Below are 15,556 nucleotides of genomic sequence, written 5' to 3' on the forward strand. Positions count from 1 at the left end.
TGGATGACGTTTCGAACACACGTGTTCTTCTCCGATCCAGGAAAGATCCTACACAAAGAGCGTAGCTTTCACGGTATACTCTTAAGAATCTTCGTGTGCTCTCTTTTAACGCCAGAAGCGTTGTGAACAAAGTGGAAAAACTAGAAATATTGCTTTTGAGTTACGACGCTCATGTGGTTGCTATCACTGAGACTTGGTTGTATGATGGCGCACACAATGATGAAGTTATTGCGCCCGGCTATCAGATACAGAGGCGTGATCGAAGCACACGCGGCGGAGCAGTAGCTGTTATTTTTAAACTCGGTATTGATGTATGTCTGACAAACCAGATTCATGATCATGAAAGCCTGTTTCTGAACGTCACTGTTAATGCTGTTACATTTATGCTTTGTGTTGTTCCTAAAGCCCCTGAAATGTCAGAATCATTTCTCGAACAACTTTACGACCATCTTCTCCTACACCACCCACGACACGTGATTATTACAGGAGATTTCAGCCTTCCAGCTATTAAATGGGATAAATTAGGTTACAGGCAATCTAAATCGAGTGATGTTATTTTAGACACAATGTTAGCTCTGAACCTTGATCAAATTGTCTGTGAACCTACGCGCAACAGTGCTGTCTGGGAATTATTCTTTGTAAGTGATATGTTTTGAAATGGTGTTATTAATATTGAATCTGGTGTGTCGGATCACAGCTTATTGTATTTTTTCTTGGTCTTATCGATGGTCTGCAGGGCATTCGAATACTCAGTCAGTGTGCATTAATGACTTTGACCACGCAGATGATACGTATATCACAGATTAATTAGACACTGCACTAAACCACAGTACGCATGATGATGTTCATGCCTTGTGGGCACAATTTAAAAAAATGATCATATTCTCCATCGAACAATATGTCCCATTCCGGAAGATAAGTAAGAACCGTAAAAACCCATGGATCACTAGGGATAATATCCATAATAAACGTAGACTGAAGTGACTTAAAAAGCGTAGAGACGTAACACCTGAGAACGTTAATGAATTGAAAAGAAATTTTGCAAATGAAGTAAATGAAGCGCGGACACATTACTGTCAAGTTACTCTCCCTGCATTCATTAGAGATGACCCTGCTAAATTTTGAGGATTTTTGAGTCAAGGCAATGCAATGGTAAATAACATTAAACTGAACAGGAAATTCGAAACTGACGCCTTTGTAATATCGCAGGCTTTTAATATTTATTTTCAGAGCGTTTTCTCTCCGTCAAGTCTTTACGTACCCCAACCTGCTATGCTTGATATGGATATTCCTCTCGTCACAAGGGAAGGTGTCTTAGTTATGTTAAGGAAGTTGAGCACCAGAAAGAGTATAGGACCAGATCAAATCCCAAATACAAATTGAAAGCGCCATTCCATACAGATAAGCGATTTCTTGGCAAAGGTCTTTAACGCATCCTTGCGTAGTTGCGAACCTCCGGACGACTGGAAAATTGCACGTGTTATACCCATCTTTAAAAAAGGAGATAGGTCATTAATTTCTAATTATAGGCCGATTTCTATAACTTCTGCCTGCAAGTACCTACAGCATATTGTGGCTCACAATATCCAGTGCTTTTTAGCATATAATAGTGCCTTATCTACTTGTCAACACAGCTTTCGGAATGGAATGTCCACGACGACACAACTGGCAGCAACTATTCACGACATTTTAGCAGCTTTAGATCGTTCTGGGCAAATTGATATACTTCCGTTAGATTTTTGCTAAATCATTTGATAAGGTTCCGCACTGTAAACTACTTCAAAAATTGAATAACCTAGGGTAGCCGCTATATCTTACCGAAAGGGTTGAGGCATATTTAACTAATAGAAAGCAGTTTGTTGGAAATCAAATCTAGTGTACCTAGGGGGCTCATCGTTACATCCGGTGTTCCCCAGGGGAGTGTTTTGGGGCCATTATTATTGCTTATACAGGTAAATTATTTAGTGCACGTAATGCCTGTCTCAGTGTGTATTAAACTTTTTGAGGATGATTGTATTGTGCTTAAAGAAATAACCTGCCAGGAAGATCATAACCTATTACAGCGAACTCTCAGCCACATTGAATGCTGGTGCGCTGAATGGGACATACAACTAAGCGTTAACAAAACAGTGTTATTAAATTTAACGCGGAAAAAAATGCTAGCGTGTTTACTTACACTATCAATGGCTCTAACATTCGAGCAGTAGCTCGATATAAGTATTTACGGATCACTCTTTCTACTGATATGACATGACGGGGGCGCACATCTCTGCAATTTGCTCAACAGCTTTTCGGAAACTGTTTTCTAAAAAGCAAGCTTGCAAAGGCAAAGGTGAATGTAAAACTTCAAGCATACAATGCCTTTATCAGACCTAAATGGTTGTATGCATCCGTTGTATGGGAACCCCACACACACACAAAATAAAGATATGCAATGTTTAGAACGCCTGCAAAGAAAAGCAATGAGATTGATATTTAATCAATATAAAAGGCTGGATTCTCCAACTAAGCTCATGATTGCGCATAACATTCCCACACTAGCTGTATGCAGAAAAATCAGTCGACTAAAATTCTTGCGTAATATCTTGTCTGGAAAAATTTATATATCTGTACCCTCATATTTAAAGTGCATCGCAAAAAGGCCAACACGCAACACTCACAAACACTCCCTACAACCAATCTTTGCCAAAACAGAGTCATTTAAACAGAGTTCTTTCCCACGCACAGTTCCGGATTCTAACAGTCTACCTGAGTTTGTGAGGGTGAAAACTTTGACGAAGCCCTTGAACTACATTAGTTGCGTTAAATGTCAACCTAGCCAAACTGTTGTTATTTCTGGTGCAAGTACTGTTGTAAATTACTTATATGCTATTCTTTTTATGTGTGTGATAAATATCGTCCTAATGCAACCAATATATTATATTGTCATGCGAAGGCTGTTAGAAATTATTTCTTTGCTGTTCTTTTCCACACTAAGAAAGACATCTATCCGTTCGAGCTCATTCAGAGAAAGGCAGTACGTTTCGTTTTTCATAAATACAGAAGGTCGGACTCCCCAACACAAGTTATGAAGGACAATAATATCCCGTTGCTTAGTACACGCAGAAAACTGCGCCGCATTTCTTTCGTTCATAAAATTTTGGCAGGAAAGCTTAGCATTGCTCCCCCCTCATTCCTCAGGCACGCCACTAGTCGAAGGAGCCGACATTATAGCGAACACTCATTACAGCCAATATTTGCTAAAACAAACTCATTTAAGCTAATGTTTTCCCTCAAACAATAGCTGATTGGAACACGCTTCCTGAATTAATTTTACGCTCTCGTGACGTGGAACAGGCCCTTCAAACTTTTTCTTCAGCAGAAAGTAAGCAATTTCAATGTTCATTGTTTAGTTTCTGCTCTGTCATTTTTAATTTTTTATTCTCTTGTATGTTACATGCAATGTAATCTTTTTGCTTTTTTTGCATTTGCGTGCTGCTATGATTTGTGTTTTCATGCCCCTCCTGCTTGGGCCAATCTGGGCTGCAGTATTGGGAAAAAAGAAAATAAATAAATTTCTTTGTAATTCCACTCCTGCTTGGGCCACGTAGGCCTGCAGTATTGTGAAATAAAAAAAATATCAAGAAAAAGAAGTGGGCATGGGCAGGACATGTAATGGGGAGGGAAGATAACCGATGGTGATTAAGGGTTACGGACTGGATTCCAATGGAACGGAAGCGTAGCAGGGGCGGCAGATATTTAGGTGGGTGGATGAGATTAGGAAGTTTGCAGGGACAATATGGCCACATTAGTACATGACCGGGGTAGTTGGAGAAGTATGGGAGAGGCCTTTGCCCTGCAGTGGGCATGATCAAGCTGATAATATATATATATATATATATATATATATATATATATATATATATATATATATGCGCAGTCATATCATGAAAAGCCAACACACAATGACACCAAGTTTCCAGGAGATGTTGTTTATATATATATATATATATATATATATATATATATATATATATATATATATATATATATATATATGCAGAGAGAGAGAGAGACAAAGAGAGGTACCTTTAGAGACAGCCTTGCGGAATAAGCATAGGGAAGGCAAGGTGCGCACACAGTTCGAACAACAAAAATAACCCATTTTTATACCGTTTATAAAAGCCAGAAAGTATTCACACTTAACTAAAATGAGATAATACTACATTTTGGGCCATAAACACGATAAGGAGGACATAAGGGCTGAAGCACACTCGTCCTGTTTTTATGTCCTCTCTTCCGTGGGATCGTGTTTTTAGCAGTGTGTTCATTACTTTTATTTATTTATTTCAATACCCTAAAGGCCCAATGCGGGCATTACATAGGGGGGGATTCACCAAAGAAAACTTGTAAATATACAACACAGGTTATAAATGGCTGAATACAGAAATAAACGAGTTAAGAAGCCAGGTACAAGTTATTAAGAAAGAAACAATGGCTAGGAACAGGAACTGGAAAATTGCACATGTAGCAAATTCCAAAAAAAAGAAAAAGAACAAAAAGCACCTTCAGAAGTTCCAAAACATGGCATCTAACATTTCACGCAACAATACGGCCGGCATGCACAAAAAAAAGAAAAAGAAAAAAGAAGAAAAGAAAGGAAAAAAACAACGACGCACATCATTTTACGTTGGAATCTTCCAAGTATGTCCAAAGAGCTGTCTGAAATGATGATGTTTCAGCGATAGCCGCAATGCTAGAAGGAAGCGAATTCCACTCTTCGATAGCCAGGACCAAAGGTGAGTATTTGAATCGTTCTGTTCGAGCGAAAATGGGTTTAATCTTCTTCATATGATCTACACGAGCCGATGTGTGCGGCGCCGGGAGAAGATGTGAACTTGCAAATGGTGTGTTATTGTGGTAGAGAGTGTGGAAAAAGGATAATCGGCTGAATTTTCTGCGCATGACCAGAGGCGGGAGATTGAGCGATATTTTCAGTGATGTTACACTTTGATATTGAGAGTAACGGGAAAGGATGAATCGTGCAGCCTTGTTTTGTATAGATTCTAACATGTTAATAAGATCGGTATAATGAGGGTTCCAGATCACTGAGGCGTATTCTATCACAGGCCTGATTAGCATGTTGAATGCGTGAAGTTTTGTATCCTGGTTGGCTTGGTGTAGTCGGTGTTTAAGAAGACCAAGTTTTTTTAAGGCTTTGGTAGTAATCAGTTCTATATGAGTGCTCCAGGATAAATTAGAGGTAAGATTTACGCCGAGGTATTTTACCGACGCTGCAGTTTCTATGGTAGTATTATTAACAGTGTAGGCATTAGGACTTGTGTTAGCAGCGGAAGTAAACTTGACATGTTTAGTTTTGTCTGCGTTAACAACCATTTGCCACCTGGCGCACCAGTGAGTTAGTTCATCAAGGTCAGTCTGGAGAGCAATGATGTCGCAAGGGCTTGATATTGCTCGGTAAATTACGCAGTCGTCTGCAAATAGCCGTATTGATGATGTTATGTTCGACGTGATGTCATTAATATATATTAAGAAAAGCAGTGGACCCAGCACCGAACCCTGGGGTACCCCTGAAGCAACGCCTGTACGTCTTGATAAGAAGCTTCCTAACTTAACTGACTGAAAGCGGTTTGTTAGAAATGCGTTGATCCACTGCGTAGTACGTTGGTCCAGCTGCAGGTTGCGTATCTTTATCATCAAGCGGTTATGAGGCACGCGGTCAAAGGCTTTAGAGAAATCAATAAAGATGGAGTCAATGTAGAAGGGAGAGTCGATTGCTTGATGAAGGTCCGTTATTAACTCAAATAACTGCGTCTGACACGATAAATGTTTGCGGAAGCCATGTTGGTTGTTATGAAGCAAGTTGTTCTGGTTAATATGAGTCATAATGTTAGTGTATAATATGTGTTCGAACACCTTGCAACATATCGATGTTAGTGAAATTCGCCTGTAATTATTAGGAACGGATCTGTCACCAGTTTTAAATACCGGCATTACATAAGCGGATCTCCAATCTTCTGGCACACATGTCGTATCGAGTGACTGCTGAAAAATGAGAGATAGCAGGAAAGCTGTGTGTTGGCAGGTAATCTTTAAGAGTTTCGCGTTGATACCATCGGGTCCTGGGCTAGTGTGGTGAGGTAGGCGTTCAATTGCACGAGCCACGCCAAGCGCAGGTATGTGAATGGGTGAAAACGGAATCTGTATATCGGCCTCAGGAAGCAACAGTGGATTGTAAATGGGCAATTCGTTCGTAAAAACTTGTGAGAAGTGGCTATTGAATTGCTCTGCACACTGTTCGATAGGCAGAGTGCTGCCGTGGGCGTCCAAAAGAACAGGAACGGTACTAGCAGTTTTAGAATTAACAGTGTTCCAGAATTTCTTAGGGTTGGTTTTCATCAAACAAGGAAGCGTAAAATTAAAATATTTGTTCTTGGCTTCAGAAATTAGTTTTTCAGCTATTTTGGAAATGTTTTTATAGTGTTCCCAGTCTGTAGCTTCTTTAGATCGAACCGCTTTACTAAATGCTCTTTTTTCCCATTTAGTGCCCTGTTGACGTCTGTGGTGAACCAAGGATCGTTGGTACGCGTACTTATCGTTAGTTTTGGCACGCAGGAATCTTCGATTTCTTTGAGTTTGTCACGAAACAACTTCCAATTTTCGTTAGTCGTACGGTTATGAAAATTGGTCTGAAAGCTATTTGTGAAAGTTTCCAGCAACAGGTTCATTTTTTTGAACATCCGCACGTGCGTAGTTGTAGATAAGCTTCGCGTTTTTTGTTTTGTCGCTCCGTGGGAGTAGAAGAGAACAGTGCACAACTTTGTGGTCACTTATTTCTTCCAAGACGTGAATGTCTGAGAGCTCAGGATGGGTTGTTAGGATGAGGTCCAGGATGTGTTTACCGCGAGTGGGCTCGTGAACAATTTGGGTGAGCTGGTGATATTGAAGTAAATGAAGAAAGTTAATGTTCTCCTGTCGGTTATTGTCGGAGCCAACAGTTAGCGTCGTCCAGTTAATCGCGGGAAAATTAATGTCGCCAGCTAAAAATAGGAGGCAATTCGGGTGCCTAACAAGGATCTGCTCGATAGCGTCATTTAACAGTTCAATGAATTCAGGTTGGCTACTTGGTGGCCTATAACAGGCGCCAATAATGCAGAACTTATGACCAAGTTGAGCAGAAACCCAGAATATTTCTAAGGGAGAGTCGATAGGGGTAAGAGATGCATGGAAGTCTTTGTTAATCGCAATGAGCACTCCTCCTCCTCGTCGAGAATCAGCCCTATCTTTTCTAAATCATACGAACGATGGCGGAAGCGCGATGTCGTGAGATGCAACGTCTTCGGTTAGCCACGTTTCCGTACCCACGATGATATCAGCTGAGCAGGTATGTGCTATAGCCTTGAGTGCGTCTACTTTGTTATGAATGCTGCGGAAGTTTGCCAAGACCAAGGAGATTGGTTTGGTTTTGTTATCGTTGACTTTCTTTGGGGTATACTGTCAATTCTCTGGGGGCGAGTGCCTAGAAAAAAGTTTTTTCACGCTATCTGTTGCCGAATCATACCGGTAAACAAAATTTCTTATGTGAAGCTTATCAAATCTTACATAATAACGCTCGTTTTCTCTGATATTGGCCTTGGCGAAGTCGCGCAGCTTTTTCCGTGCATGTAGGATCTTCGGGGAGAAGTCTTCGTCTAGCCAAACTTTTGGTTCCGTGAGATGTTTTAGTTTATGCGCATTTTGAAATGCTTCGAGTTTAGATTTAAAGTTCAGAAATTTAACTATAATTGGTCGAGCTTTATCAGAACGTGGCCGGCCAAGGCGATGTGCACGTTCGATGTCACCACACTGTATCTTAAGATGTTCGCTAAAGAAGTCCTTAACTATTTTTTCTGTTTCTGCGTAACCTTCGTGTTCTTCTTCAGCGAGTCCTTTGATAATCAAGTTGTTCCTTCTCATTCTGTTGTTCATGTCTTCGACTATACCTGTAAGTTCATCGTTTGTTTTGCGTATATTTGTCTTGACGTCTTCTACAGAGGAAGACACGGTGTCGAAGTTTTTCTTCATATCGAGTACAGCGGACATACTTTTCTCTACCACAGCAACACGGCCCTGGATGTTGTTTATGTCCTGTTTGATTTGTTTTAGCGTGTTTGACGTCTCAGCATGACATTCTTTTAACAGTGCGCGCACATCATCAACCTTTGGTCCGGGGTTTGCTTCAACATCTCCCGCACAAAGTAAAAGTAGGGTCAGACATGTAGAAAGCAGGAATGAAGTGGGTCTCGGGCAAAGTTCACGGACTAGTCGCGCCCCTGGACTAAATGGATAGACTTGTTCACACACATGTACGTGACAGGAAGAAAATGAGCCGATGCGAGCGCGATACGTGCACAAATCCACACCCATTGAAATGCAGCAACTGGGATCCGCGGCCACAGGAATATTCTAAAAAGTGATCAAAAAAAGGCCTACCTAGAAAGCAAAGTGCACAAGTCACCAATATGCTCTCGTGGCCGCGAATCCCAGAAGTGCGAAGCCGGAGGGTGGCTTTATAGGCGTCCCTGGTGGTGAGTCTGCTCCAGGCGGCGCTGTCTTCATTTATGACGTCACAGGTTGGGTCCCGTTGGAAGATAGCATAATATAGGAACGCAACTTTTTTGTCAAACATCTAAAGTTAGTGTTACAACATGTCGGTATTTTATGCGCATGCTGCCTGGTTATATCAAGGAAGACTCAAATTTTCATGCTAGTCATAAGGCATGCATAAAATCTACTAGGCATGACTAATAACCAGTAACAGATAAAACAAGGATATCAAATACCTCAATAAATACTTACAAGGTGTATTTATTAAGCTAGTGACACGAGTGCTACAACCTCGCCCAATTGGTTCAAAGATGTACCAACAATATTGCTGGAAGGTGTTTTCAACATTCTGCATAAATCGAACTTTAGAAAGAGTTGTGCCTCCAACGGCCTTCCTAACGCAATTTGTGAAGCGATATGCGCTCCATAACTAGAATCTTTTAGGTGCTTAAAGTCTGGCATAAAGCTGCAATAGTGTCCAGAAAAAAAAAACTTCTACAAGTGTTTTAGCAAATGATCGACATGTATCTATAACATTTGCTTTCGGCAAGTTTCCAGGAGACGTTGCTGGCAAAAGTGCTGATTTCATAAGCAAACTTTCTCTCCACACCCACATGGGTTCAGACGTAGAATCGCAACTGTCAAACAACACATAATTGTGCATGTTTTTGACTTGGCTTCGGTTGTAAATGTGTCCTTATGCATGGGTAACTCTACAAATTTTTGCTGCGTTTTCACAGGCGTTGACTAGTGGCCAGTGTTCTGTCTACAAATATGTGCGAGACATTCAATTAAAATATTCATTGGGTTCTATTGTATTCGTTAAGTCGTGCGCAGTAGCGCCAAGCATAGTGTAGCCACTCACCTTCGGGGACGCTGCTGTCTAGCAGCGTTGGCTGCCCGCTCCACTGGACCACTTCTCCGCGATCATCCCATGTGACGGAGATGTTGCCCATGTACTTGCCCATGTAGAAGTCCTGCACCACCAGGCAGCGAGAGCCGGACACACGATCCACCACTATGGGGTAGGGACCTTGAGGCTTGTCACCCGACACCAGACCTCCTACGGGTGTAAAAAGCACTTGCTTAGCTCTCCGGGTTCATCAAAACAAAGTTGCGCACACTAGATATCGTTACGCGAAGGACGAGTCAGTAAGGCGAGCGTAAGACTATTCACAGGTTGTATTTACAACAGTCATTGCAGCGCTGACCGGTCAGAGTCACAGCGCGAGCCCAGTTCATTCTTCCGCCTCTTTTTTCGAATGAGGGCGCCCACGCGCCTCGTTCAAAAAATCAAATACCGTACGCGTGTAACATAACCTCCCGGCGACAGATGCGACGTCCCGGTGCGTCTAAAAGTCATCATTGGGAGGGTGATACTGCTCCAGTCGTGTAACTTGCACGATATCACTGGACTGGGAAGCAGATGGGGCGCCTGGGGCGATCTCGTAGGAGACGGGAGTCATGGCACGAAGCACTCGGTATGGGCCTGTGTAACGAGAGAACAGTTTTTCTGACAGGCCGTCCTGGCGCGACGGGGACCATAGAAGAACCAAAGAACCAGGCCGGAAGTGCACGCCTCGGTGTCGCCGGTCGTACAAACGCCTTTGACTCTATTGGAATTTCAGAAGGTGGTCACAGGCAGTTTGCCTTGCGTGGGCACAGCGGGCGATGGCGTCAAGTGCATATTCACTGGTTGGTGCCGCGTGAACAGCGAGGCTTGTGTGGAGGGGCAGTGCTGGTTCTCGGCAAAACAGAAGGAAAAATGGGGAATAACCGGCTGTGTCGCGGCGCGAGCAATAATAAGCAAATGTGACAAACGGTAGAGCGAGGTCCCAGTCAGTGTAGTCTAAAGAGACATATTTTGCGAGCATGTCTGTGAGAGTCCGATTGAGATGCTCCGTGAGGCCATTTGTTTGCGGATGGTATGACGTGGATAGCTTGTGCCTCGTGGCACAGGACTGCAGGATGTCCACGATAAATTATATAGGAATGTCCGGCCATGGTCTGTGAGATGATATCGCGGCGCTCCATGTAATAAAATCACGTAGCGGAGAAGAAAATTGGCGACATCTATGGCGCAGCTTGTAGGAAGTGCTTGGGTGATAGCGTATCGCGTGGCGTAATCCGTGGCCACAGCGATCCACCTGTTCTCAGAGGTAGAAAAAGAAAAAGGGCCAAGTTAGTCCAAACCAACCTCAAAGAATGGTTCCGCGGGAATGTCGAGTGGTTGAAGGTACCCAGCAGGGAACGTCGATGGTGTCTGGCGTCGCTGGCATTCCTCACACGCAGCTACGTATCTTCGAACGGAGCGAGCAAGCCCTGGCCAAAAGAAGCGTCGGCGAATCCGGCCGTACGTACGTACGTTACACACCCAAGTGACCGGCAGTGGGGAGGTCGTGAAGTTCGTGGAGAACAGCCGAGCGAAGGTGTATAGCGATCACAAGGAGTAATGCAGGGCCGTCGGGGTGAACGTTGTGGCGGTACAATGGGCCATCTTAAAGTGCGAATAAGCGGAGGGAAGTGCCGGCAAGTGACGATTCCAGGCGGTCTATGATGAGACGCAAGGACTGGTCACGGCGCTGCTCGTTGGCGTCATAGAAGAGTAGAAAAGCAAAGAGAACACAAGCGTCGGTATCAATATGAGACGTAGAGGCCGCGTCTTCGACTGGGTAGCGAGAAAGGCAATCTGCGTCATGGTGTTGGCGTCCCGACTTGTAGGCCACTGGGTAGAGATATTCTTGTGGTCGGTGGACCCAGCGACCGAGCTGGCCAGAAGGATCCTTGAGGGACGAAAGCGAACAAAGCGTATGATGGTGTGTCATTACTGAGATGAGCTTGCCGTATAAATATGCGCGGAACTTTGAAACATCCCAGACGAGAGCAAGACATTCGCGCTCGGTAATCGAATAGTTGCGCTCTGCAGTTGTCAGGGGCCGGCTAGCATATGCGATAACGCGGTCGTGTCCGTGTTGGCATTGCAATAAGGCGGCGCCGATCCGATAACCACTGGCATCGGTTCGGACTTCTGTAGGTGCGGATGGGTCAAAGTGGGCCAAGACCGATGGATTGGTGAGAATTGTGATAAGTGTGAAAATGCGGCCACCTGAGGGGAACCCCACGTAAAAGGCCCGTCTTTCTTCAGAAGCTCATTGAGTGGTCGAGCGATTTCTGCGAAATCTTTCACGAACCGCCGGAAATAAGAACAGAGCCCCACAAACCTCCGGACGTCTTTGACAGACTGAGGTACAGGAAAAGCCGTTGCTGCTCGAACCTTGTCCAGGTCGGCTTGTACAACGGAAACATCCACGAGATGAGCCTAGCACTGTGATCTGTCGGCTCCCGAAGTGGCACTTCGATGAGCTTAATTGGAGCCCAGCCTTGTGGAAGAGGTCAAGGGTAGCTGCGACGGGCTCAATGTGCGTCTCAAATGTAGGAGCAAACACAGGGACGTCGTCGAGCTAACAAAGGCAAGTTGACCATTTGAAACCTTGAAGGAGAGAGTCGATCATTCGTGCGAACGTGGCGGAGGCAATGCATAAACCGAACGGCGTAACCTTGAAGTGGTAGAGGGCATCTGGAGTGAAGAAAGCAGTCTTTTTTTGGTCTTGCTCATCGAAGGAAATCTGCCAATAACCAGAGCAAAGGTCGATGGATGAACAGTATTTGGCGCCGTGAACACAATCAAGAGCGTCGTCGATCCGTGGTAAAGGGTAAACGTCCTTTCAAGTAATTCGGTTTAGGTGGCGGCAATCAACGCAGAAACGCCCCGTGCCATCTTTCTTTTTGACGAGCACGACCGGCGACGCCCAAGGAGTCGACGAGGACTCAACAACGCCTCTGGCGAGCATCTTGTTTTACTTCCTGCTGAATAACTTGCCGCTGACATGCGACACGGTCGGCGGTGAATGAGAACAGCATCACCAGTGTTGATCTGATGCTTAACAGTAGTAGATTACCAGTAGTCTATTAACAATAGTCGACCAAGTATTCGATTGTCAGTGTCAAATATGTTGCGGTAGGACATCAAAAGGCGATATAGGGCAGCTGCTTGCTCAGGTGCGAGGTCCAGAGCGATCATGTGGCGTAATGGGCCGTCGAGGTTCAAGGCATCCTGCGGGTAATCATTAGGATCTGGAGACGCGTCGGCTGCAAAACCTGTGACGTGGTCTTCTGTCACTCAGCGGAGAGGTGGCCACCGCTGTGCCTTCAGGTAACACCTGCTTCATCAAGCCGAAATTGATAACGGGCAGACACATTCGATTAGCGGCAAGGGTTACGACGGACTATGGCACAGAGATGTCGCGCGCCAGGAGGACATCACGAATCGGTGCGACGACATAGGTGCAATCAGGCACGGTTGCCGTTGAGGCCAACTTGACGAAGGTTAGGGCTTTTGGAGGTAAGCGAACAAACGCTGTAGTGCAGAGGGTGTTCGGTTGTTCGGGGCGAACGTCTGAAAGAAGAGGAAGCTCAAGACAGCGTAACAGTGGAGCAGTCGATGAGGGCAGAATGCGTTGCCAGAAGATCGAGCCCGAAGATTAGATCATGAGGGCAACTGGCCAGCACGGTGAACAGGACGGGAACTTGGCGGCCAGCAATTGCTATGCGAGCAGTACACATACCCCTGAAAGCAACAGTGACGCCATTTGCGACGCGTATGACTCGAGTGATGGCAAGCGTAAGAACCTTCTTTTAGACGACGACATAGGTTTGCGCTTATTATGGCCACTTGGGCTCCAGTATCAAATAATGCCGTCAAAGGAGCACCATCTACGTCTATTTCAATTAGGTTTGTGTTGGTGAAGAGCGTCAACGGAGCATTTGGACAAGACGAATGTGATGCAGCACTACCTCCAAGAGCTGCATGACCTAGTTTTCCGTCCATTGGTTTGACGAGGAAAAGCGGCGAGGTTGAGGTGACAGGGAGCGACGGCGTTGAGGCGACGGTGATTGCACGGAGGAGTGGCTACCAGGGGCATCAGAAGTAGGGTGCAGACGGCGAGGTGAATAACGGCGAGCGTCGGCGTATGCGCGTGGAGCAGGGAATGAGCTCCAGTACGGCGGTATCCAGGTGGTGCGGCAGTGGCCGGATACATGCAGCGGAAGCAGATCAGTTTGTCGTCTGGGGTTTGGCATTCTGCAGGATTGCGGGGTCTCGGGCCGAAATACTGCTAATTACAGGTTCTGGGCATGGGAATGGGTGCCGAATCAGGTCGGGAGACAAACCAGGCAGTAGGGCTGCCCAGGTTTGCAATTTTTTGCCGCACGACTGCTTGAATAACGGAAATAGTGGTGGCGTCAGGAGGTCGTGGATGAAGAGGGGCCGGACTCCCCGCTTCAATCTCAGGGAAACGCTATGTCTGGCGTTCTGTGAAATGGTCCTGCGGCGGTAAGAGCGGAGCAAGAGGACGTAGCAGGGATATTTGGGAGCCGGGAAAAGTGTGGAACGGCGCGGGGACTTTTGGCTACCTCGAAGCGGCGGCATTCTTTGACGATGGCGTCAACTGTAGAAACGTCGTTATAGACGAGCAAATTGAACGGGTCGTCAGAGATGCCTTTTAGGATATGACCCACCTTGTCAACCTCGGTCATGTGCTCGTCGACTTTCCAGCAAAGCGCGAGCACTTCCTGCATGTAGGAGGCATACGAGTCAGTCGACAACTGGACACGGGAGGCAAGCTCTCTTCGCGCATCCTGTTGGCGACCTGACGGGTTGCCAAATAGGTCGCGGATCCGCTCTGTGAATATGTCCTAGCTGAGCGCTCGATCTCATGGGTGCGAAACCAGACACGTGGTGTCCCGTCCAGATAAAAGATCACATCGGCAAGCATGATGCTAGGGTCCCAGTGGTGGCTTTGGCTAACGACTCATACATGCTGAGCCAGTCATCGATGTCAACGTCATTTTTGGCGGAGAATGTTCCAGGATCACGGAGACTAGGAACCGTAACGTACGCTGTGGTTGGCGCGGCAGGTGTAGGTGACAACGGAGCGGTTCCATCCGAAGCCATGGCTGAAAAGACGACGGTGCGGCCACTTCGGAGTTCCGTGGCGAGGACGGGGAACGTTTCACCTCCACCACAATGTTACGTGAAGGACGATCCAGTGCGACGAGCAACCATTTACAGGTTATGTTAACAACAGCGGTTGCAGCGCTGACCGGTCAGATTCACAGCGCGAGCCCAGTTGGTTCGTCCTCCTCTTTTCCTGAGTGGTGGCGCCCACGCGCCTCGTTCAAACAATCAAATATACCACGCGTGTCGCTAAGTGTTACGCCTGAAAGACAACAACGATCAGCTAACTGAAATGCTGAAGCATTGTGGAAATTGCCCCTGCAACTTGTTGCAGGAAATGAGCTTAATCATTACCTGGAATGAATTAAAGATTTAACTAATCGCCAGCCGTCATTAAGTTTATCACGCAGACATAGGGGAGGTGAAGAATGGCGCTGACAGAAACAAAGTAATTTTGTCTCATGAAAAGTGCCGTAACCAACGCCATAACTAGCCGCGCCTCCCTCGAACCCACAGTGTCAGAACGCTTTTGGATTATAACACGCCGGGAGTCAAAAGAAGTGTTGCGACAGTCAACCCAAACCATTCGGCGATATTATCTCAATCTGGTCTAAGTATTCCAGTTGACGCGATATTGACGCATGCATATTGCGTGTTTCTTGTGGACAATGGACGTGGGCGCCCCGACGAAGACGACGAATGCTCTCTGGCTCTCGAGCTGTCGGCTGAAGTGACCAGTGCTGCAGTAATGATTTGTAAATGTACTTTGTAAATAGCCCCAGTTACGAGCAGTAAAAACAGCGCTAAACTACAGGACGCGGGGAGGGACGCAAACAGCGCTGTTGTCTGTGTCCTTCTCCCCGTTATGTTGTTTAGCTCTCTTTTTACTGCTCATAATCAGGTACCAACCAGCCCAAAAGCATACTCTTCTGCAGTCCCCAGTTCTTAATCCTT

General features: G+C 45.6%; 1 protein-coding gene across 2 annotated transcripts in view; it reads right to left on the minus strand.

Annotated features, from left to right (window-relative positions):
• The window catches only part of LOC135912382 (protein 5NUC-like), a 916,167-nt gene that overhangs the window by 361,223 nt on the left and 539,388 nt on the right, over window positions 1–15,556 (minus strand). The window contains exons 5-6 of one of the 2 annotated variants that reach the window (XM_070538191.1): window positions 9,452–9,649; window positions 8,473–8,592 (exon numbers count right to left, since the gene is read on the minus strand). In XM_070538191.1, the coding sequence (XP_070394292.1) occupies window positions 8,473–8,592; window positions 9,452–9,649 (318 nt within the window). The remainder of the gene's footprint in view (window positions 1–8,472; window positions 8,593–9,451; window positions 9,650–15,556) is intronic. The other variant, XM_070538192.1, reaches the window with a different exon arrangement.

Source organism: Dermacentor albipictus, chromosome 5 (genome assembly GCF_038994185.2).
Source record: "Dermacentor albipictus isolate Rhodes 1998 colony chromosome 5, USDA_Dalb.pri_finalv2, whole genome shotgun sequence".
NCBI lineage: Eukaryota > Metazoa > Arthropoda > Arachnida > Ixodida > Ixodidae > Dermacentor > Dermacentor albipictus.